The 25422-nt window shown below is 36.9% G+C and overlaps 2 protein-coding genes across 10 annotated transcripts in view; one reads left to right on the forward strand and one right to left on the reverse strand.

Moving 5' to 3' along the window:
• The window catches only part of MAPK10 (mitogen-activated protein kinase 10), a 310585-nt gene extending 302137 nt beyond the window's left edge, over positions 1–8448 (forward strand). For 4 of the 5 annotated variants that reach the window (XM_079153291.1, XM_079153290.1, XM_079153293.1 and 1 more), the window contains one exon: positions 4890–8448. In XM_079153291.1, the coding sequence (XP_079009417.1) occupies positions 4890–5032 (143 nt within the window). In that variant the 3' untranslated portion in view covers positions 5033–8448. Of the gene's footprint in view, positions 1–4884 lie in introns of all 5 variants that reach the window. The other variant, XM_079153292.1, reaches the window with a different exon arrangement.
• A 9111-nt stretch (positions 8449–17559) lies between these two features.
• ARHGAP24 (Rho GTPase activating protein 24) overlaps positions 17560–25422 on the reverse strand; it is a 449241-nt gene continuing 441378 nt past the window's right edge. For all 5 annotated transcript variants that reach the window (XM_079153263.1, XM_079153265.1, XM_079153266.1 and 2 more), the window contains one exon: positions 17560–21903. In XM_079153263.1, the coding sequence (XP_079009389.1) occupies positions 21660–21903 (244 nt within the window). In that variant the 3' untranslated portion in view covers positions 17560–21659. The remainder of the gene's footprint in view (positions 21904–25422) is intronic.

Genomic DNA, 25422 nt, shown 5'->3' on the forward strand with positions numbered 1-25422 from the left:
ACCCCAGCTAGGAAAAAAGAAAAAGCCTATCTTAAGAGAAAGCTTTCAAACTGGTTATTTGGTTATAATTCAAATGAAGTATGGTAGTGAAAATCTTCCTGATTCTGTTGACATTTTGATCAATTCTAAAATTCATTGTATGTATGTGTGTGTGTATATATATATATGTATATATATATCATGAGATATATTTATATATACTTATTTGATATGTTTAGTTTTTAATCTATTGATATCAAAACTTTTTTTCCAAATAAATCAGTTGTATTTATACATACTAACAATGAATAGTAAACAACTCCATTTATGATTCCATCAAAAAGAAATAAAAACCTTAGAAATAAGTTTAAAAAGTACAAACTTTGTACTCTGAATATTATAAAAGTGTTGAAATAAATTTAATGAAATTACAGAAGACTTAAATAAATGGAAAGATATTCCATTGTTTATGAATTCACCTATTTAATATTTTAAGGTGACAGTATTTCCTAAACTAATTTAGAGGTTGATTAAACACAATGAAAAAAACTCACGGCTGTCTTTTTTTTTTTTTTTTTTTTTTTAAGAAATCTGATCTTAAAACTCAGATGGAAATGCAAGGGACATAGAACAACCAACATAATCCTGAAAGACAGTACAGTTGGAAGATTCAGGTTTCACACTTCTTGATTTTAAAATTTATAATAAAACCACAGTATTCAAGACAGTATGCTACTTGCATGAAGATCAATGGAATAAAATTGGATTCCAGAAATCTCACATTTATGATCAATTGATTTTGACAAGGATGCCAAGACAATTTTATGAGCCAAGATTAGTTTTTTCAGTAAATGGTGCTAGGACAGCTGAATATTCACTTGGAAAAGAATTAAAGTGGACCCTTACCTTATAACATATATAAGAATGAACTCAAAATGGATCATAGACTAAAATTATAATTATTATTAAGCATAAGAATTAAAATCATAAGAGCATGAGATGAAAACAAGAATGAATCTTCATGATCTTGGATTAGGAAAAGATAGATATAAAACCAAAAGCACAAGCAGCTAAAGAAAAATATAGATAAATCTGATTCATCAAAATTAAAAACATTTTGTTATTCAAAATTCATTTTTTCAAGAAAATTAAAAGACAAAAAATTTGCAAATCACTTCTGACAGGGGACCTTTATCCAGATTATATAAAGAACTTTTACCACTCAATAATACAAAGAAAGTGACCTAATTAAACAATGGCAGAATGATGTGAATAAACTCTCTCCAAAGGAGATGTCAAGTAACCAACAATGACATGAAAAGACACTCACCATGATTATGAACAAAACCACAGTGAGACACTTTTTACACATACTCTGGAATGGCTATAATCAAAATGTAGACAGAAAGAAGTGATAGTGAGGTTGTGGAGAAAACGGAATCTCTAAAACTGCTGGTGGGAACGTAAACTGGTGCACCCACTTTAGAAAACAGTTTATTCTCCGTGTAGGATAAACTCAAATAGGATTAAATGTAGAATTACTCTGTGGTGTAACAATTCCATTCCTTGGTATATACCTATAAGAAATGAAACCATGTCCATACAAAACTTGTACACAAACATTTACAACAGCATTATTCACAATAGCCAAAAAATGAATACGGCGTAAATGTTCATCAAATGTCCATCAATTAAAAATACATAAGCAAAATATAATGCATCCATACAATGAGCTATTATTCAGATAATAAAAAAAGTAATGAAATATTGACACATGTAACAGCATGTATGAACCTTAAAGACATGCTTTTGTGAAAAAAAAAAAATCAGTCACCACCCGTCTCATATTGTATCCTTCAGTTTATATGAAAAGTCCAGAATAAGCAATTTTATAAAGGTAAAAAATTGATTAGTTATTGCCTTGGGCTGGAGGGTGGGTGAGAAATGGGTTTCAGGGTTTCCTATTGGGGTGATGAAAGTGCTACAAAATAGATTGTGGTCATGTCTGTGTATCTCTGTACCAAAAACATTGGATTGTGCAAATTAAATTTATAATTCATACAATACTTGATTTATATCTTAATAAAACTGTTACAAAAAGATATATAGGCATCATTTTACATCACAAATCAAAACTAAATCTAAACTGTAGTAGCATGATTTGAAAACCATCTATAATGTGGGAATATCATTCAGGAGACAAATGGATGTAAGAAAAAGGCAATCTGGCTCTGTCAGTTCCACAATTGATCAGGCATTTATAAGAGTCTTGTGTTTAATAAGGATGTGAAAAAAATGAAGAGAATTCTGTGAAGTCCTTCATAGTGACATTAAATTATTAGAGACTAGATCCATACGAAAAACCATAAAGAGATGATGGTCTAATTTAATCCAGAATAGGGGGAGAACTGAGTTAGCCATTTGAGCTATGGAAGGATTGTATGCTAGTATATGGAATCTTATTATAAGAAGAAATGAACGTGCTCCACACATTTATATAAGGGATTTAATTAAGTAAACTTAGAATAAATTGAAACCAGATAAGTTTACATTACACATTAATTTGATAATGAGGGTGCTTAGATATGGAAAGATGATAATAAGACATTAAAAATCTGTTCTAGAAACATTTAAGACTAGGAGATATTGCTCATTCTAGGAGTTTAAAGATCATGAAAAATATTTGTTTTTCTGTATATGAAAATAATTAGGATTCAAAGGAATACCTATAAAATAATTACAACTAGGGAAACTTCCTAGGAAAAGGACTAAAAGGAAATATACCAAAAGATATTACTAGTTCTTAGCCTCAGTTTGAGAATCACTGCATTTTGGCTTATTTTCCATATTTCCTATATTTACATGAATACATTTATAACTAACAAATAAAGATTTGAAATACATATAGGGTATGTGCAACATGCCTTAGATTAGGCATTTGGGTCCTTCCTAGGTACTGTAACATTTCATCACATTTTTTTTCCATAGGCAAAAAATGTTTACTTCAGGAGAAAAGATTCTGTGTATGCTTCAATTCCTTAGTTTTGTTTTTTTCTGATTCATTAGGTCAATGTGATAATGCTATTGTTAACTTATTTTGAACTTATTATTTTTCACCAAACAGATCTTGCATACTATATTTTCTCATATACAATTTTAGTGAGAATGCCTTACCTCAAGTTTTATTAGGTGATTATGTGAAAGATACTTTTAATAGCAAACTATTTCACAAAGCATGCATTTTACCACTAATATTATTTAGATAAAAAGAATATAAAAAAGGAAAAGGTAAATTAACTGTTTCCAGTATGCTATGAAATTTAATTATGTTTTATAGTGCCTTTGGCTTATTTTCCTTTGTTGTTCTCAAAGCTATTGCCACTCAGCAAGTTTTTACTGAACAAGTTTTTTTTTTTTCTCAGAATTTCAAAATCTTTATATTACTATGTGTTAGATAACTAAAAGAATTTTCCAAATTAATCTAAGTCAATAATTCAGAGTTATTTGCAGACTCTCTTTTTGCAGATCTTAGGTAAGCAAGCCTGTGGCAAAGTATACACATAATCAAGATGTGTGCTCTCCACTTTCTTCTTCTTATTATTTTTTTCTTTTTGGTAACTTTCATCAAAAGTCTTACTTGGTTTTTCTACATGGGTTTTAAATTTCATTTTGTGTTAGTCAGCTTTGGTTGCTGTGACCAAATTACCTGACATAAACAACTTAAAGGAGGAAAGGTTTATTTGGCTCATGGTTTCATTGTTTTCACTCCAAGGTCAGCATGGGCCTGAGGTGAGTCAGAACTGCAGGTTGGAAGGGCATGGTGGCACAGGCAGCTGTGAAGCAGAGCGGGAGAGTGGGAGGGGAAGGACTGGATAAAGATAAAGTGCTCAAGGGCGTGCCCCAGAGACCCATTCCTTCAGTGAGGTCCCACCTCCTACAGTTTCTACCCCTCCCAATAATGCCAGCAGAGTATGAATTCACTGATGAGGTCAGAGCTCTCAAGATCCAATCACTTTTTAGAAGCCTTACCTCTGAATATTGCTGTATTGGTCATTAAGTCATTGGTCATTAACACATAGAATTTTAGGGGACATTTCAGATACAAACGATGATAGATGTCATATTAATGATGATGTGTTATTGTTATTCTCTATATATTCCTGTTGCTAGTGTTGTAATCTCCAAATTCACCTCTGTCCCTATTTCTGGGACAGGCCCCTTGCGTGTTTTTGTTTTTATAAGTTTCCTGCATTAAAAGCAATCAGGCCTGATGCAGTGGTGCATACCTATAATGCCAATGGCTTGGGAACCTGAGGCAGGAAGATCACAAGTTCAAGGCTAGTCTCAGCAGTTTAGCTAAGTTCTAAGCACCTTAGCAAGACCCTGTCTCAAAATAAAAAATAAGAAAGGCTGGGGTTGTGTCTCAGTGGTTAAAAACCCCTGAGGTCAATCCAAAAAAACAAATAAACAAAAAACAATTGAGCTCATCTATCTTCTTTATAAGCCAGTGTTTTTAAATCCCTGATAGGCTTTACTGTCTCTAGGGAGCTATTTAAAAATGGAAATGCCTTGGCTTCACCCAAAGTCAATTTCATTGCAGTATTAGAGGTACTGGGGTTGCAGGGTATTGGAGGGCAGCATGTGTAGTTTTTTTTTGAAAAGCATCACAGGTGATTCGTAATATAGAATGAGATGTGATAATCACTGCACTAGCCTGTAAATAACTTTTACCCAGGGACTCTGCACTGTTTTGTCTTGATTTCCCCTGCATCCGTTTTTCTATGAAGGTTCATGGAAAGAACGATGGACTAGATATCTGTCTTGTATTAGGCCATCTGAGCATCGTGAATGGAATTCAGATGGGTCTGGTTCCAGATTTAGTCATGTTGGTCTTCATTTTCTTAGCACAGGTGCAGCAGTGAACAGCAGTGAGAGTCTCCCTCCATCCTCGTCTGTCAATGACATCTCCTCCATGTCCACCGACCAGACCCTGGCATCTGACACTGACAGCAGCCTGGAAGCCTCGGCGGGACCCCTGGGTTGTTGCAGGTGACTAGCCGCCTGCCTGCGAAACCCAGCGTTCTTCAGGAGATGATGTGATGGAACACACACACACGCACACACACACACACACACACTCATGCACACACACAAATGCAGACACAAAATGTCAAGAAATCAGAAAGGGAGAGAATCCAAGCCTAAAATTGAAACAAATCTTTCAGCCTGCTTCTTCTCCAAAGTTCTGTAATGCAGCTAAGCTCAAATGTATATTTAACTTCTAGTTGCTCTTGCTTTGGTCTCCTTCCAACGATGCTTATTACAGGAAGCAAATCAAACACAATTAGAGAAGCCTTTTACATAAAGTGTAATTCAAATGGCTGCAAAAAACCAACAACCCGTAACTGCCCTTTCAAATGGCATGACAAGGTGTGCAGTGGCCCCATCTAGCATGTGTGTGTCTCTATCTTGCATCTACCTGCTCCTTTTGGCCTAGTCAGATGGATGTAGATACAGATCCGCATGTGTCTGTACTCATGCAGCACTACGTAGAGATGCTACTGTCAGTGTCCTCAGGGCTCTCCCAAGACATCACGCACTGGGGCACCACATGGTCCATTTCATGTGATCTATTACTCTGACATAAACCCATCTGTAATATATTGCCAGTATATAAGCTGTTTAGTTTGTTAATTGATTAATCTGTATGTCTTATAAGAAAACATGTAAAGGGGGGATGTAAGAGGGGAGTGAGCTCTCAGACCCTCGAAGATGTAGCTTCCAAATTTGAACTGATTAAATGACACCTGTATACCAATTTATAGAAAGAACATATGTGATGCTTATGTACAGTGTGGTGGGGGAGGGGTAACAGTTTTCAGGTTCTGACTGGTCTGACCTTTAGAAAGAATGTGTGGATAAAAGCTGAGGATCTTTTCTCAGACAGTGAACAGGTTGCAGGAAATAGCGAGTAGGGCTGTGGTGTGGACTAAAACTGAGAGGAGGTTATTGCCTAGGTGCTAGGGGACACCGTTGTCCATATTTTAAAGAGTAGACTCCATTTGTCATTTCTAAATTACATGTCATGACAGGAGGCTGTAGGAGGGTGGCAGGTGGTGAGCCAGGGTCATGTTGTACACTTCTGATGGTAAGAATCCTTCCCAGAAACAGAGTGGAATTGCCTCCATATGACTTGCTTAGCAGAATACGAGCCCACCTAGACTCTTTTCAGATGGTAGGTTGCATTTTCTATTTGTGGACTGCTTCCCAGATTCATAGCCTGCCAAGGTTTTATTTTTGAGAAGAAATATTGCTTTCCTCTTCTGGAAAAAAAAATACAATTAACTAGTTAAAATAAAATCTCCAAAGCCCAGGGTGATCCTTAGATTAGCATTTGAAAACATCTCCACAAACATTGTTATTTCTCAGGAGTTTCCCTGACTCCTTTATATGACTGTTTTCATGTTTATGTATTTATTTTCATAAGTTTGAACAATCCAAGAAGGGCTGATAATCTGAAATTTGTACTGCAGTAGATGTGAGAGCAATAACTGCCCATAAGTTACTGCTGCTAAATGGTGTTAGCAATATGAGTTTGTCTCCAAGCCATGAAGCATTAGTGTCAGTGTTTAGCAAAATTACCTGAATTTAGTTTCAATTAAGTGAAAGTGCTTTTCCGAGCACTGACGGAGGCACTGTGAAACTTCTTGGTTATATACTCGGCAATACCAGTGTGACTTCTCAGCAATAATAGGAACGAGGCACAGGCTTCCCTTCTTATTCACTTTGGTGAAGTACCATCACAGTTATTTGCACTCTGGCCATTTTGGTGCTCACCAATGTGGTGATATTTCACCTGAAAAAGAAGTGAAACACATGAAATGGATGGTTGGTAAGTGTGATATGAGTGGCCATGGAAGCCCCACAGAAACAGAGCAAAGGAGAATGCCATTACTCTGAAAACTGCCTTAATACAATAACAGAGAAGCTGTCTCTTTTCAAGCAATAGTCCCTAGGGACCTGCACCCTCCTCCTCCTCCTCCACCACCACCACCACCATCACCACCACCACCACATGAGCTATGCTGCCTTTTGTAGGATTGCTTCACACACTAGGATTCATTGCAAGGAGCAATTTGTTTAAAATGGAAAGAACATCGTTAGATTGTGCAGCTTATCCCCTGAAATAAGAATGTCCCACTCTCTCTAATTTGCTACCATTCTTTTTGGTTAATATTTCAGATGACCTGTTATTTTTTTTTAAATGCCGCCTCATTCATATAACCTCTCTTGCTTTTCTTTCTGTCACACTCTTTTCTTTTAAACTTCTTTTCTTTGTATCCATACTCTTCACTTCTCTTCTTCCTCTGGGTTTTGTCCTTGATATGTATGTGGCCTCACACCCACCCATACACACACACTTTATACCACATGGGATTAAGTGCAGAGAGCAGACAGCTGCTTGAAAGACACAAGTCTGGAGGGGAATTTCATCAGTCACAGATGACAACAGAGACACAAGGAAGTCTCCAGCACCATCTTAGAAGTGCTTGTCAGAAAAGTTCTCTCTCATTCTGCACAAATGATGGGATTTAATTTGTTTTACTCATGCAGACCAAATTAGGAGAGAGCTAGACAGTTTCCCACCCCTACTATTGCAGCCTTCCCTAAGCTCCACTAATCTTTTATCTCCTGTTCCTTCAGTGGGTCTTTGCACTAGTTACCTGTAGCCAGAGGTCTGTTATTGCCTAGAAAACTTGAATTTAAGGAGCATTTACAAATAGAGGTAAGGGTTTGGCCTCTGGACTTCTTGTTGGATTGATTTTATTAGGTGACCAAAGCAAGGAAGATGAAGGGAGAAGGGACAACAAAGAGAATCACCACTTTAAAAGACCCCAGTCCTTGATAATCTTAGGTCCCCTTATAATATCTTTAAAAGGTGGTTAGGTTATGATCAAACTCACAGATTATATTCTGCACTGAGTTTTCTTTTTTTCACAGGAGAAAAAGGCAGAAAAAGCACCAAATATTTTCTATGTAGTCACTTGTTATTCCCAAAAGATGGATGGTCTTACCTTTTGGGCAGGAAAGTGTCAAGTCACCTGGATTATATTTTTGAAAAAATAAAAATAAAAAAATGGAGCTCCTGCTTCTGGTGCGGGCTCACTTTGGAACATGAAGTTGGTGCTCTGAGGCACCCAACCTTCTGTCTCTTCTCTAGGCAATTGGTTTCACAGTGATTCTTAATAAAATATTATGTAGTGTTCTGTGGAAGGGATGGCTGGTACCCCTATGTAGGAAGAATTAAATCGTGAGAGTTTAAACCACCACCAATTTAGCAATGTCTTTGCTATTTTTATATGTGTTTTGGGGCTCAGTATGCTCATTTTCACAAAGGGATACATTGACCTTAAAAGAAAATTTCTTATTGTGGAATAAAAACTGAAACTAAGATTTCACCTTCAAGAATCTAATGTTTGAACTTTGTGGTGGGCCAAGTCAATTTCCACCAGTTGGAAGAGGCTATTTTAATTGATGGCCAAGAAGCTGGACACTTTTTCTCAATCTGTTATCATTGTCAGAAAAAATAGTATCTAAAGATACTGATAACAGCTGACTGGCAATTTAGAAAATTAGTCTTGGCAAAGGGCACAGTGGAACAGATGAGAATACATAAATCATTTTGCGACCTGTCAGGGGATAGAACAATAAAATTGATGTTTAAAAATTTAAATATTCATTGTAGAACCTACCATACACAAAAATATATTTCTTTTCAATTCTCTTAACATATGACAATCTACATCTTAAAAGCCTTATGTTATGTAAGAGTGTTGTCCACTAGTTTCTACAGTTCAGAGGAGTAAAATTGCTTGAGGAATTTTGATCCCAATCTCTTTGGGTCTGAAGAGTAATTCCCCTCTCCACTCAGTCCTCCACACACATTTTAATTGTTAAGAGTCCAACATTTTGTAGAGATATCATTAAACAAAGAAGGATACTCCTTTATGTAAAAACAACAAAAATGTTGCAATGTTACAATGTAAATAGTTAAATTAGTTATTTTCCTTGTGATTACAATATAAGATTTCTCTCTCTCTCTCTCTCTCTCTCTCTCTCTCTCCCTCTTTTTCTCTCCCCACCCATTTTTGGCACTTAGTTCTTTAACTGTCTGTTCACTTTGACCTATTTCTTTGGTCAGTCAAACTGAACTGGAAGCCCTCTGTTTATATATGGACTCCTGTATATCTAACTTTTGATTATATGGGACTGATGGCCAGTACATCCTAATAGAAACGAATCTCCCAGCCCTTATCTAGCATTATCTGTTCACCTTGCCATGTCCATCTTGCAATGAGATTTAACTTGCACCTGCCTGTTATTCTGCATGATTGGACTCCAAAGATGATTACCAATGATGAGAATTGTCCTGTGTCCGTGTTTATAAAATGTACTTAAAGCACACACATGTACACACATGTTCACACACACACTCTTACAATTTTAGGTTGACTCTGAAAGTCAAAACCATATAGGTCCAGTTTCTTTGCAAGGTCTTAGAGGTGAGAACTGAAGTCAAGCAGCCTCATGGATAAAATGCAATCTCAGTGATGTTTAATAAGGATTTGAAACCATTCAAGTAATTTCTGTGTTCTTTCTCATATTTTTTTCATTTCTAAGTTTTTTCTTTATATTCAAAATGTCTTTGGAACAGAGGATGAACCAGAGGAGAACTTTGACTTCTTTTGACTCTTCATAGGGATTACTGAGTCAATATATTGTGATTTCTGTTTCTTATGGATTATTAAAACTGAAGGAAATCTGCTTCTCTTAACATAAAACCAAATCCAAACCCAGACTTTGTTGGAGTTTGCCTGTTAACAATGGTTATCATGATTGTTGCCGTGGGTTTCATGTACACACGGTAACTGATGGGTCACTCATCATTCATTTTTGACCCCTGGTGAAGGAAATTGTAGTATGTGATTGCACCAGGGAATAAATAAGAAATAAGCAGTGGACTACTTTCTCACCTTGGATCAAGAGTGTGCACTATGAATACAACCACAGAATGCTGAGTTTTCATTTAAGATTGGTGTCTTTTAAAAATAACTTCATTTCTGTCATCAAATACTAGTTGTATATCTACAATTCAGTATATTTTCTTTAGAGTATAAAATCAGCAAAAGAAAAACAAATCATTTTCTGTGAGCATGGAGTAAGAAGAGCAGGATTAAATTTCCTTAAATTATCAGAAATTCTAATCATTTAAATTATTATCCAAGAGATTTCTCTCTATCTACATGGTTGCCAACTTTCATTTCTCAAACTCTTTGGTGAATTAAAAAATATGATTTTGTGGCTGGATGAGGAAGGAGGCCACTGACCTTGCTTAACTAAAGTTGCCAGGCAGTGTCTTAATTTCAAGGAACAGCCCTTCTATTTCTGTAAGTAATATATTTTATTAGCAAATCAATTATGACAAAGCCTGGAAGAATAATGTGCCTATTTTTTGGATTATTGTGCTTATTCTTTTATTTATTTAAGAAAAGATAGAAACCAACAGCCTTTTAGTACCTCTGGGACAGCTCCTATTCTACTTGCCATCACAGATCTTTGCTCTCTCAAAAAATGAGATTAAAAGTGATGAAGCATAGGTATCACAAGAATAAGAAGGGAAATTGTATTCCACAGGGTGATTGCTCATGGCATCAGAAGGAGTTATTGGTACATTCCAGGTACCATAAAAGGTTATCAAATATTTGATAATTTTGACCAGGTTTGCAACTAGGAGAAGTAGGGCTGTTGGGTGTTACTTTTTTGAATCAGTGTATGGAACAATGAGCCTAAAAGGGTGAATTTTCTTGTTTCATTAGCAGCACTGGTTAGCCAAGGTAGAGATTTCTCATATTACAGATTCACCAAGATGGTGTTTCGCCATATATGTAATCTTCCTTTTCTGCAAGACTTTTGAAAGGCATGCCTGGAAGGCATTTGCGAACAATCAAGCACACAAAGGGCCCTCGGCCTCTGGTCATTTCCTGTCTAGAGCCATTCTACCTTGCAAGTCTTCAGCCTTTGTACCAGCCTGAATTCCTCGTGCTTGACAATTTAGTTCAATTTAAATTGTCAAAACATGCTCCAAAAGTTTACATTTCTGAGACACATGAGATGTGATGACATATGTGGAAAAGAGTCACACACCCCTTTAAAATTTTCTATTCCCTGTATGTCAAATATTTCTTTAAAGACACATTTTTCCTGTTCAATAAAACCAACATAAAAGAAGTCTAAAATGCAACTTAGGGGATTCAAGTTTCACTCCACGGAGTGGGTAGTTTTTACTTCCTCATCGTTGAATTTCTGGTATTGTCCTTCATTTTACCTTGTCTGGACTCTTGGTTTAACCAATAGCTCATAGTGTTTTATAATTCAAAAGTAGCACAAAACACTATCCTTATGAAAAATCCTCCATGCTGCCTACAAGACTGTCTCACACATAATCCGTCTTCCATTTATACTTTTAAATCAGTGTTGGTGAAAATATTACACAAAATTACACAAAGTAAATATTTATAATACGAATAGTATTTTACACAGGCAAAAAAAACCAATAATAAGTATTTCTTTTATAAAAGAAAGAATTTCAAAATGCAATCACCTCTTCCTTAGTGTTTTTGCAAAATTAACACTAAGTAAGCTCTAGGAAGACTTCTAAATTTCTAGTCTGATTTTTGAGCTACATTTTAAAGCATTTATTATTTCACTCCAGAAACATTTACTGAATGCCTCTGTGTAGGAGACATAAAAGTGTCGTTATCTTCAAAAATTCATAGTTAAGAAATTTGTACTTTAAAAAAGTGATAAAGTAAAATATCTTTATCTCATTTGCTTTCTTCTTAAATAGTAATGTACTTAAATTAGTGGTATAACTTGAATGAATCCATTTTTACTGTTTGCTTTAAGAAATGAAACAGGAAATCTTCTTTCAATGTTCTCATTTTATCTAATTGTATCTAAGTACACTTAATGAATCAACTTAAGAGAATTTTGGATATTTTCCATTACATTTTGAGAGATGAAATCATTTTTTACAACTTATATAAAAAACAGCATGTGTATGTGACTGCAATACAAAAGATTTGTTTTAACACATGTTCCCTATGGGATTTGGATGCTGAGCTTGAGGCTTATATACTGCTGGCATCACAATCTCCAAATCAACAAACAAAATCACAAGGGGTACTGCAGCCTCTGCAGAGAATAGACACACTGAAGCCAAATCTCTGAAATTTGTTTAGCTTATGGTTGACCGTTGGCGTCCTGCATTGTCTATTGTTTTCTGTAAAAGATTCAACTCAGAACATCCCTGAACATCTGAACCCAAAATTCGACATTGACTCTTAAACACTCACTTCATTCCACAGATGTTTATTGAACTTTTCAATCTTCCAAGAACCATTCTAGGTACACATCATAGCGATGAGTTCAGCACCCTCTGCCTTCTGCAGTCTACATTCTACTGGAGGAGCAAGATAGAAGTAAGTGCTAAGAAATGGAAGTAGGTTAAAAGAATAAGGTATGAAGAAGGGATGCTATTGTAGACAAGGTGGTGGGGGCAAGTCTTTCAGAGGAGGTGACATTTACTCAGAGACCTGAATAAAGTGAGGGAACAGCAGCATATCAGTATCCCAGGAAGAACATTTCAAAGGACAAGGATCCTGGAGTAAGAGCATAAAGAGAATAGCAGAAAGTCTTGCAGATCAAGCAGAAGGAACAAGAAAAAGTGGAACAACAAATGAAATTGGAGCAGTAAGCAAGACGCAGAGCATAACCAGATCTTGGGAATTTTCTATTATGGAAAAATGGTTAGATTCGAACAAGAAAATGATACATCTAAATTTTCTTATTATAACTATCCCTTTAGATCCTGCATAGACAGAAGTTTAGGAAGAAAAAAGAAGAAAAACAATCCAGTTATCATAAGATATAACAGAAATTCAGAAAGACCTGAATGAGTCTGGACTAGGAAGTAGATGATCTGAGAAGGATTAAGTCAAGATGTAAGTAAGTAAAGGTAGAGCTGACAAGATTTGCTGATGGATTGATATTGTGATATGAAAAAAAAAGAGAGATCAGAGAAAGTCCAGATTATTTTTACCTGGGCCATAAGATAAATGATGGTATGTAAATGACTGAGTTGTAGAACAGTGGGTTAATGGCATATATGGGGTGAAAATCATGTTTACTTTTGGCATTTTAGTTGTTTATTAGATATCCAAGTGAATAGCAGGGGTTTCTATCAGGCTGGAGTTGAAGAAGTTGGATTGAAACATGAATCTGAGAGTAATCAGCTTATAAATGGTATTAAAAACCATTCTGTATGAAACCACTAGGACATCAAGGGCAGCTAAGGAAGAGATAGAAGATGAACGACCCCTCCCACATCAAGAAAAGAGACATCAGAAAGGGGATGTCCATGAAGTATGGGAAAACCAGGAAAGTGTGCTGTCCTAGAAGTAAGCATGTGAAAAACAAGGGAATGGGCAACTGGCATAGTGCTAGTGAGAGGCTAAAATAGAGACTGAAGAGGACCATTGAACTTGATTTTGTGAAGGTTATTGTGACATTTATGAGAGCAGATTCTATGCAGAACTGAGAAAGAGTAACTCAAATGAGTTTGAGAGAATGTGGGAAGTGAGGAAATAGAAACAAATAGAGGAAATTCAATTTTTTTTTCTAAAAAGGAAAGAAAGGTGTTGAAGTTTGATATAAATATGGGATAATAAAAGGGTTTTCATAAATTTATTATAGCATGGGAATATGTTGATGAAACAGAAAAAGAACAAATTTGACAATGTAAAAGAGAAAAGGGTTCTTATTTGATGGAGCAATGGGCTCAAGAGTTGGACTCTGGAATATGAGCAGAGCAGTTGGGTGGCTTACAACAGGCAGAAAGTCACTGTGGCAGTAGGAAAGGTGGCATGCACAGGACAGATGCAGGGAAGGCAGGAGTAAAGTCACCAGTTGTGAGTGAGGAGGGAAGGGTTTTAGAAGTTGAAGAAATGTGAAATTGACCTTGGAAGCTGTGAAGACAGGTTGCTGGACAGCGGTGAGCCATGTCAGTCATGGTTATATAATTGCAATGTGAGACTGTCAACACGGTACTCGTTTTGTTCCACTTTTAATTGTTTAATTCCCTGAGTGCAGTTTAGGAGTAAGCAGAAATCAGATGTAGCTTGAGTTGTATTTTTTTTTTTCCCTCAAATGAGTAGGAAGTACTGGGGAAATGACAATGGGACTTGAGAGTGGGACAAGTGATATAAGGAGCTAAGCTGGTCAAGGAGGAAGAGATGGTAGCAGGAGATGAAAGTTAGTGAGAGCTTAGACAGTCAATGCCTTAGACACACTAGGGGAAGTGTCTGGGAAAGGTTGAAGGGTCAGTGGGGAAGGGAGTGGCCTGGAAAGAGCAGTGTTTATCAGAGTGGGATGCTTGCAATGGAAGTCTTAGGATGGTGCAGGCATGGGTAGCACAGGGTATGAAGTGCAGCCATGGGTGTGGGTCTCTGATGTTCAGGCAGAGGGGAATGAGATTCTCAGAAGTTGTCAAGGAGCTGAGTGGCCAAGTTGCTGGATGAAGTAGGAGGAGAGAGGGAGAAACAATTGGTTAGGTGCTAAGATATTGAGTAAATGATAAGAAGAAATCTCTAAGGAGATTAGAGAAGAAGTTAACAAGGTATGGAAGTAGCAGCAAAGAACAAAGTAAGGTCTTCCCTTCCTTCAGGGAATGATATGCAGGTTGTGAGTAAGGAAACCACTGGAGAGGGCTGTAAGGGAAACGGTGTCTTCAGGGGGTGACCATGTCTCAGAAAAAAGGATTTAGGGAAGGATGATGACAGGTGTACGGTCCAGATCTAGAGGGTAAAATGGAAAGGCCCGAGGAGTGGAGAGGGGATTAGAATTTGGGGTAAGTGAGAAAAGAGACTGAGCAATAGGGAGCTAAGCATACAGATGAAGGAGAATGACTTGGCTGTGTAGCAACAGGCATCAGGGTGAGGACTTGATGGTATTACTCTGATGTCTTAGTTCCTTTTTTGTTGCTACAATAGAATACCTAACACTTGGTAATTTAAAAAATAAAATAAAAGTTTATTTAGACTCATGGTTCTGGAGGCTAGTAAGTCCACAATCAGGCAGCTTATCTGGTGAGGGCCAGGTGCTGCTTTGTAAATATGGTGGACATTGGAAGAGCTTGCAAATAGGTGTGTGTGGAAGAGAGAAAACACAGGGATAGCCTCAACTTTATACCAATCTGCTCTCAGAGTAACTAATCCAGTGCCACCTGAACAGAACTTACTGGCCTGAGAATCAACCCAGCCCAGGAGTTAAACTTTTTTCATGGCCTAATTATCACATCAAGGATCCAGCATCACCACAGTGGTAATTAAATTTCAACATGAGTTTTGGAGGGAAGAGAAAAACCATGGTACCTGGAGAACACTTTATTGTGATTCATAATTAGTCAATTATGAGGAGGCAGGAAGTGGGTATTTTGAGAAGAAAGGGATGAGATGGACATGACACCTTCACAAGTATAGGTGGGTGTTCAGAGCTTTCCTTAGAGGTCAGAGCCAAAATCACTCAAAGAAAATGGTATCCATTTGGTTTCCCATTCAAACAAGCCCATATTCTCCTGGTACACTTCCTATGAAAGGTAAACTTTGTTGTATAAACTGAACTCACCTGGGCTTAGCTCTCAAGGGGCTACAGGGCTAGTAGCTAGACATGGTTTAAAATACAGAGTATGCTGGGTTTAATGGATTATATTATGCCTATAATCCCAACCTATAATCCCAGCCACTCAGGAGACTGAGATAGAAGGATCACAACTTGGAGGCCAGCCTCAGCAACTTAGCGAGAGCCTGTCTCAAAATTAAAAAAAAAAAAAAGAGCTGAAGATGTATTCAGTGGTAGAGCATTTGCCTAGCGTGTGTGAGGCCATAGGTACAATCCTCAGTACTGCAAAAAATTGTATCTTTCAGTCCTGAACCTGAGCTACAAATAGAGCTTTAAAAAACACACTAGTCACACTTTCTACTTAAGATCTACAGAAGGTTCCCTAGATGTCAGCTGCCTAGGGAGCTGTTAGTTTTCCAAGCCACTTCTTGGCAAGAGGTCTTTAAGCTGGGCAGCTCTAAATTTCAGCTCATTCCCCACTTGTACAATTAAGAGGACTATAAAGAGAATAATGAAATAGACCTGTGGGAGCCACTCTTCCAGCCCTATTTTCCTGTGGTTTGTGAGTTCAAATAAGGCAAAACATTTCCTGCTCTGCTGCTTCCTTTAATCAGAGCATAGAAGTGTAGAAGCTGCCCTGGTCTTAGGGCTGTTTCTGGATCTCAGGGTGTGCTGCTCATAAATGAGATGCTTGCTGCCATCCTGACAGCGCAGGCCTGTTTTATTTTGTTGCAAAGGCTCCCCGGGGTCTGCCCTGACAGAACCTTTGCATCTGATGTTGCACAGGCTAGGAAAGCCCCTCACCAAAACCACCACCCTGGTTGATGACTTCAGACTCATACTTCAGGTCATATGTCAAAATGTTGGCTCTGCAATGTGTTTCATAATTTGACCTCTATGACCTTACTTACCTTTATAGTACATCATATAGTGTATTCATTGGAGACCAGGTATCCCAGGGCACCTAGTTCCTACCCTTTAGTTCACCAATCCATATCCCTAGACACTTCCATTCTATTTTACTCATCACCTTTAACAATGAACACCATCTTCAGCATGAACATGGATGGTCGATGAAGGACAGTTGCAGATAATTCCTCAGACATTATCCTCAGAGTATGATGTGATTATTTCATCTCAGGGCTGAAAGAGTGCTTTGGTTGCCCCTTCCTTGCCATCAACCTGAGGAAGCTTATTTGGGCATATATAAGATAGACAGATAGATAGGTAGATAGATAGGTAGGTAGATAGATAGATAGATAGATGATAGATAGTCCGTCCCTGGGAACAGGATATAATTATATCCTCTGCTGGTGAACACAATATTCTTGCTGCTGCTGAGTATTTCAAATTACTGAGGCCAGAACCCTGCTCTGTTCTTTAGGAACTGGAACACTTTTGCACTGGTAATAATTTGAGGGCCAATAACTACTATTTATTGAGCACTTACTATGTACAAGGCACTGTGATAAAAACTTCACAGAGCACACTTCTTTCTCACAGAAATTTGTTAAGGGAGGCACTAGTGTTATATCTACATTAAAAAAAAAAACACAAATTCAGGTAGATGAACATTATATAATTTGTGTAAAGTTTCTGCAGCTGTCAAGTGAAGAGCTGGGACTTGAACCTAGGTCTCTAATTCCAAAAGCTCATGCATATCCTTCTCTATGAAGCTACTTGAACCTGGGTGCAACTATGCCAAGTAGAAAACACTAGAGTTTGTGACTGGCATTGCATTCTATAATAGTATCCTGAATTTCAAAGGCCACATAATTATATCTGTGGTGTATAATGTCCTACTGGGAATGATCTAGTTTTTATAAAGGAAGTCCCAGCTAGTGAATAAATAAGACTGATTTTATTTAAATTCTAGTCAGAATTTTTTATAATTTCATAATATGTAACATACAAAATCCATGTTCTAGTTGGTCTGATATTACGTAGACAATTCTATTTTCAATATTCTACAAAGAATACCCAGCCATTTATGAAGCTAACATAGTAGGACCAACACAGAAGCAAAGCCTTTCTGTTGAACTTGTCATCTAGAATCATTTTAGTTACATAGTTTCAAAGAACTATAAACAGGATATAGCAAATAAACTCTTAATATTACCTACTATTGTGTGTGTGTCCTTAACTCACTTCCAAATTACTCTTATGTCATTTTGCAGTTGATAATTTCAAGGCTTTTAGCTGAATTAATAGAACCCAGATGGACATGCTGCTCATGGTATCCATCAATTGGGGACCATGGTCATGGAGATGAATAAAATTAAACTAAGCATCCCTCATAAATCAAAGGTTAAGAAACAGGAAGATTATTATGTTCCATTTCCCAAAATCATTTCGAATGCTCTGCACTGGCACTGCATTTGCCAAAAAGAGGGGAGGGGAGGGATTAAAGATCAAGAAGATGAATCCTGGTCTCTTAAGAAGCTTCAGTTATTGAAGGAGCTATCAATGGAGCGAAGCAGCAGGTACTAGAATAGGCTTATTACCTACTCCCCTTAAGAATAACAATGCGACTACTTTGTGGAAGTGACTTTCACTTCACAGGCCAGAAAACAGACTCAAAGAAGTTCAGTGACTTGTCCTTAACTGTGCTTCCTGCCTAAGGCTGTTGAGATGCTTATCTAGGTCTGAATGGCTCTAGTTGTTATTTCCACTCTACCTTGCTGTCTCCTGAAATGTTTCTGATTTGGCAACAAAAACACAAGATATGGGAGAGGCTAAAATAAATATCTACAATTTGGGAGCACAAAAGGCAACTTACTCTGCTTTGAGATTCTAGGAAACTTCATGGTGAACTAACAATGATTTGGCTCTTAAAAGATGACTGAACTCTGCAGGGAGAGAGAAGGGAGATAGACAAGGACACAGAAAAAGCAGTTGGGAAGTTCCAGAGGTGTCCACTGGTATGACAGGTGTCACAGAAAGTGTTAGGAAATTAAATGAAACTGGGGGTCAGAGCAATTCTTTGTGAAGAACTTTGTCCTGGTCTAGGGAAAGTCATCAAAGGTCATTAGAAGAGCCAAGCTATGTTCAGATGAGTGAGTTACAAGGGCAACCTGATAATAAAGGGAAGATGCTAGATAAGAGTCTAAGAAGCTTTCATCAAAGGATGAAGGGAATCTGATCAAAAAGAACAGATGTAAAGGCAAAGATGGGCAGAATAGCCAACTTGGTAAGTGAATTGCGAAGTGATGAAGGAAGAACACATTAATGCTGATGGAATCCTTCTGTATGCTATCTTCTGTGATCAGCCTGACACAAGCTATCACATTAATATCAGAGCAGATATCAGGGAGTGATATTTTTATTATTCCAATTGCACAGAGGGAAAACAATTTGCATGGAAGGTTCAGTGACAATGGGGAAATTGTAGACTACTTGAATCCAGGCAGTTTGATTGCAAAAACCTTTACTTTTAACTATTATGTAACTTTTTTGGTTTTCATTAAATAAGATAGGAACTGGAGAAAGATGCAAAAAAAAAAAAAAAAGGGGGGGAATTACTATGATTGATTTTGCCCACTTTGAATCTGAATTTCTTATAGGACATCCAGGTAGTGATTGGGAATAGACACGTGTGAGTGGTGGGAACATAAGGTTAAAGGAATAATTTTATAAAATTATACAGTGGGGGCTCACTGCACTAACCCCCACATGCTTTCACTTTAATAAAGCAATTTGCCTGTGGCCCTGCCTGGCTTAAGTTCACAGGATATGTTACATTCCTCAGCAACCAACCAGTTATCTACAGGAGAAATGCAGGCCCCAAATGCCCAAACACCAATGTTAAGAATATTGAAGTGGTAGGAGGGCTGTTGGGGCGGGGGAGTTTTGTGACCCTTACATAGTCCAGATCCTGGAACTCAGAGAGATAAGGATAATTACCCCTATCTATAAAATCTATAAGAACAGGGCCCAATTAGAACCAGTCAGCACGGACCTATGTGACCTAGAGTTGTCATGGCAATAGGGACTTGAAAATCTGATGTCATTCTGGCATCAGTCAAAAGTCAAGAGGTGAATCTGGGCAAGACTCTCTGAAACTTTCCTGAGACCCTCAATAAAACTGAAGAAAAAAAGGCACCCTGGCACTCTCCTCTCTGAGGACCCTCTCTGTCCGTGGAGAGTTTCTCCTTTACCTTTTCCTATCCTCTCTAATAAACTCATGCTTGTTACTCTGAATGACATGTCTGAAATCTTACTGACTTAATCTCAAGAATCAGGGTTTGAAGGGGAGCCTTTGTGTCCTCAGTTGCCCCAGCCCTGTAACTGTTGTATGTGTTTTCATAATTGAAAAGACAGAGACAAGTTAAGTCAAGGTAAAGAAGTATATATTGCTATATAGTTGCTGCTTGATACTGAAAGACCACATAATTTTTCTCAGTGGGGAGAGATAAATAAAAGCAGAACATTGAGAAGAATGAATTCTATAAAGACCACACTCCTTGAAAACAAATAAACACACATTCAATCTCCAAAACCACAAATTCCATAAACTCAAGTAGTCTTTATTTCTGATTATGCCTTTGTGACTTTGTTCTCTAGTGTGAGATTTATTTGCCTGGCTTCCCTAAATCATTGACTGGCTGGTGTGTGAAGAATTGTCTTCCCAAAAGAATAACTTCAGAGATCCTTGATTTCTGATGTACACATATTTGTCCAAATTGGACTTTAAGCATTCATGTTTTAAAATTATTATGAGTAAATATGTTTTTAATATAGAAAAATGATATTGTCAAAATTAGAAGCAAAATAGTTTGCTCCTTCCAAACTTCCCCCCAACTCCTCTTGGTCCTCTTCTCCCACCATCTTGCTGCAAACTGCCCTCACCATCTGTGGTAAAGAGAGACTCCCAGATGACAAGAGCCTGAGAGAGAGAAATATGTCACTATGTGATGCATGTTGCAGTGATTTCACTGAGGTCACAGTGATATCACTTCATTTCTTCCATTTCAAAGTGCAATCTCTGGGGAGCAGGAGAACACAGTCCAGGAGAGGATACAGGTGCTCAAGCGGGGCATGGGTTAGAAGCATCATTTCCTAACTTTCAAATAGCAGGAAGAATGCCTCCAATAGCCATCCAGCAGTTACAGAGACTCAGCTCAGAAGGACAAAGCAACTTGAGGCATGAATGGTTAAACGCCATTCTTCACCAAGGTTTCCCCCTTAAGATGCATCATACATGGGAGACATTGCATCTGAGTCTGGCAAGGTAGACAGGGGTATTGAGAAAGGGACTTTCTTACATAACCTCAAAGTTTCTGTGTCAGATTATCTTGCAAAGAAGTCTGAGCTGGGCCAAGAGAAGGATTTAAAGAGCAGTTCAAAGGTATCTGGTGATTCTACAGTATTTTATAAAACAATTTACATCTCTAGTTTTGGTCATGGCAAGGTCTATTGGCACAAACAGCACAGCCACAAAGTATTCTTTTGCTTTTAATAACTCATCTCATATATTTTTTATATATTTATATTTCTTCTTATCTTCATTTCCTCAACAAAAGGGGAAATAAAAATATTGATCTATAAAATAAGCAGATGATAACACAATGCCAAAAATAGCTTATGTTAAGTGCAAGGGTGAAGCTTGAAAGCAAGCTAAATTGCAACAACATATCGATTTAACATTTACATAGGAGACTTGCAATAAAATAATTCTTGAGATATGCTTCTTATTTTTAGTTTAGTTTTTAAAAACTACTCTATATACACATATCCAGTTGAACACTTGACAGTAGCATTATGGGGCATGATATAACTTTGGTACACATTGCAGATATGGATAGTTAATGATTGTAAATGACATTCCTTCACCAGTTAAACCTCTGTACAGCCAGGTGACCAGTCACCTGATCCCATATTGTTTCCCACCAGAATCCCCAGAGTCCTTTGCAGAGCCATCAGAGACAGCGGAGAAAGCAGGCTCACTGGATCCATATCGTGTTTCCTCTCTCGGTTCTCCTGGGTTCCACTGTCAGCTCTCCAAATGTGGAAAAAAACTGCTCCATTTCCTTCTGTAGCATGTCATTTCTTTTCTCAGCATCTTCTTTTGCACGCTCAGCATTTCGCATTTTGATTTCTATCATTGTGAACTTTTTCCTTTCTTGATCCAGTTCATCGTGGAGACTCATCATTTCGGTTTCCAAGGTCAAATTTCTTTGTTCCAAACTACAGAGGACAGAAGGAGGGGAAAAGAATAAAGCAATTTTATTCACTTGAAATGCAAGAAGGATTCATATACGTTCTTACCTCTATGTCTCCAGTGCTTAGGGAATTAGAATGAGGTCTTTCAAATCAGTGAAGCAAGATCAAACCATCAAAAAGCTTTTATTTGTGGTTTCATTTTTCTATTTGCTAACATGATTTACTATTACTTTAGTAACAAGGTCTCAAGGCATCTCTTGGAAGTATTTAGTTGTCATTTAGTAGTACATGAACAAACTCTTGGCCCAGAGAAACCAGAGGTGCAGGTCATGTAGCACTCAGAGGGAAGAAGCAGGAGATAGTCAAGGAAGGAAGCTTCCTAGACACTAAATGTGGACTTGGTTCACTGAATGGAAGGGGAAAGAGTCTAATAAAGTTGGACTCAAAGGAGGAAAAATACATTTGCTTCTATGAAAGGAAAAATTCTGATAGCAATAATGTCCTTGTTAGATTTAAATCCGCTTCTAAGAATGGACTTTCCTGCAGCATACGGAGTCCCAAAGTAGGCAGTTGACCCTGCCAAGTGAGGTAAAAGTTTCACTTCATTACTCTTTTGTTACATGGAACTTAAATTGCTCCAGAAAAGTTCATTCTTAGAAGTGGACTTAAATCTAACCATGACATTATTGCTATCACTTAAATAAACACTGGAATCTTTGCAAACATGCATCCCATCCAAGCCGCTAGCCTGCCATCACGAGTTTCCATTGCTTTCCAAACTGTGAGTGCATTCTAGGGTACAGCTACATTAGATCTTATAAATTGATAGCTGTATCCTTTTGGAGAACTGTAGAATTTAAGGTAACTTCTTTAAAAACAAAGACTTTATTTTTATCCATAACTAGTAAGATTCAAGGCTCCCTTGTATATGTAAATATACATGCACTCACACACACAAGTTCAAAAGAGGAGTATTAAAAACTCATTTATTTTAAAATGTACTTTGGTAATGGTTGACTCTTCCATTTTCCCTAAAGTCACGTGGGGATCACTCAAGTTTACCAGACCACTGAAACTGAAAAGGCTAGTATGCGTGCAGCTCTCAAAATCTGATTATTTTTAACAACAATTTTCAAACTAAAATCTCAATTAATTTTTTGTTTTGAAACAAATAAAAATGAACCTAATATGTTCTCTGGGTATTTCATCCAGATAATGAAAACACTCACAATAAATCTATTCTCCCTTTGTAAGCAACTGGAATTTAAAAATAGTAATAATTTATACTCTATCATATTTGAGAAGGCTATTTTAAGCACATGATCACATTTTTATATAAGAATCTGGTACTGCGCTGGTTACCACCCAGAATTATCATAAAACATATTCTCTTTGCTTTCTAAAGCTATTTTAGATCTAAAAATGTTGGAAGAAGCTAAAAAATATTAAGAAAGCAAACCCTTACAAAACAATATATTGACACATTTGTATGTATCAGGCACTTACAAGAAACTTCCAGGATTCCAATGGATTGAGTTGAATACAGAAGGAATCCCTCCCAACACATATACATAAAAACGCTGCAAAACTAAGATTTTTAAAATGCATAGTCAATGTTAAAATAAATAAGAGAAAGTCTTCAATCATCAGAACCATGGAAGAAACTCAAATACTGAACACAAGTAGAAGTACACAGGGGTCACGACCCTGTATAGAGGCCAGGGCTGTTTTTCATTTTTGCATAGGAACAGGAGATGAGGTCTCAGAGAGGCAGAAAAGTGTGAGTTATTCATGAGAGTCTGGAATACAGATTTTCTTGCAAAAAAGGGACTGCACAAACTCTGCTCAGAGACCTGTAGAAGTGGCAGAATTGAATCAGCAGAGGAAAAAATTAGTAAATCAGAAAAGAGATCTGAGAAATCCAGAATTTCCGAGGACTGATTAATAGAACAATTTAATGTATGAAACAGAAGTTAATAGAGATGGAAAATAGATTAAGAAAACCCACATACCTTCCTTAATAAGGTTCTAGAGAGAGAAAACTGAGAAAATGGGGGAGCTGGAATAGACAAAAAGGTGAATAAAAACATTTCAGAATTGAAGGGGACACAAAGTCCACAGATCAAATAATACAACATATTTTGAGAGTTAAAAAATGGAAAAGATATTGGGAAAATGGTATAGCAATATTAATATCAGAAAAACAGGTTTTCAGACAAAAAGCATTATTATAATAAAAGATGAACATTATTTAATGGTAAAAGGATCTATTCAACAGGGAAAAATAAATGATTCCCAACTTTTATTTGCTTAGTAATAGAGACTCAAATTATTCTATATAAAATATCACAGAATTATAAAGAGATTGATAAACCCAGATTAATGTTTGGAGAACTTATGATACCTTCCTCACAAATTATAGATTTATCTGATAAGAATTAGGGGAAATATAAACAATTTCAATGCTTTGGTTAATATACTTTATCTATTTGTTAATACATAGTATTTCAACCCAATAGTAAGAGAATAGTATTTACTAGACCAAATAGTTGATATTGCAAAATTTCATGTTTCTTACTACAATACAATATTTTTTCAGAAAATAAAGTTAGAAACCAACTGGAGGAGGTGGAGAAGGAACACCAAATGCACATATTTAAAAACTAAAAACCTTATTATCTCATTGATAACTAAACAAAGTTACATATTCTATCATTTCTCTGCCTCTATCACTACATCTATTCTCAATACTTGTGGGGTGGAGGTAAAAAGAAATTTAAAGAAAAATGTGTAGCTCTAAACAAGAATAAGTGCCTAGAGCAGTGAACCTCTCCTTTGGCTTGGCTTGGGTATGCAGCATCCCCTACTTCCTGCATGCAGACTTTTCCGTGGCCTGTCATGGGGTACCAGTGCTGCTGTGAAATGGTCCATTGAAATGCCACTCTATTGAAAAGTTCTACTATTTTCTGATCTCAGAATGTACATTTATGATCAACAGCTTTTGAAATGAATGTAAACATCTCAAGCTTTAGATTGATACCATTGTTTCCTGCACCCATTACAAGTTTAAAGTGTTATCCTTTGCCTTGGAAGATAAGCTTCCTAGTGCCAGTTCTATCTTATCATTAAGCATTGGCTGCATTTCAGAATTCTGGAATCAGTGATTCTACAATCTATATTCAGAAGGAAGAGTGACCTTATATGATGATGATCCTTTTTTTTTTTTTAATTTAAACCTCCTTTCACCCTGAATTATACAGAAAAATTCAAATCACATTTCCATTTAGTGCAGCTTCCAAAAAAATAATACTCTGTCCAATGATATAATTTTTCAGTCTCCTAAGTAGTATTTTTGTCTATTTACTTTGCTGTAACTCCTGAAAATATGCTGTCTTTTGGTCTGATGACTGGTAAATGAATGAGAAACACATTAAGATAAATCAAAACCATATGTATAAATTTGTCCTGCTTCTGTGGCTCCAAACTCCACAGTTGCATACAACCCCAAGGAGTTTGGAACCAGGAAAGCAACTGAAGAAGTAC

This window comes from Sciurus vulgaris (assembly GCF_902686455.1).
Source record: "Sciurus vulgaris genome assembly, chromosome: 9".
Lineage (NCBI taxonomy): Eukaryota > Metazoa > Chordata > Mammalia > Rodentia > Sciuridae > Sciurus > Sciurus vulgaris.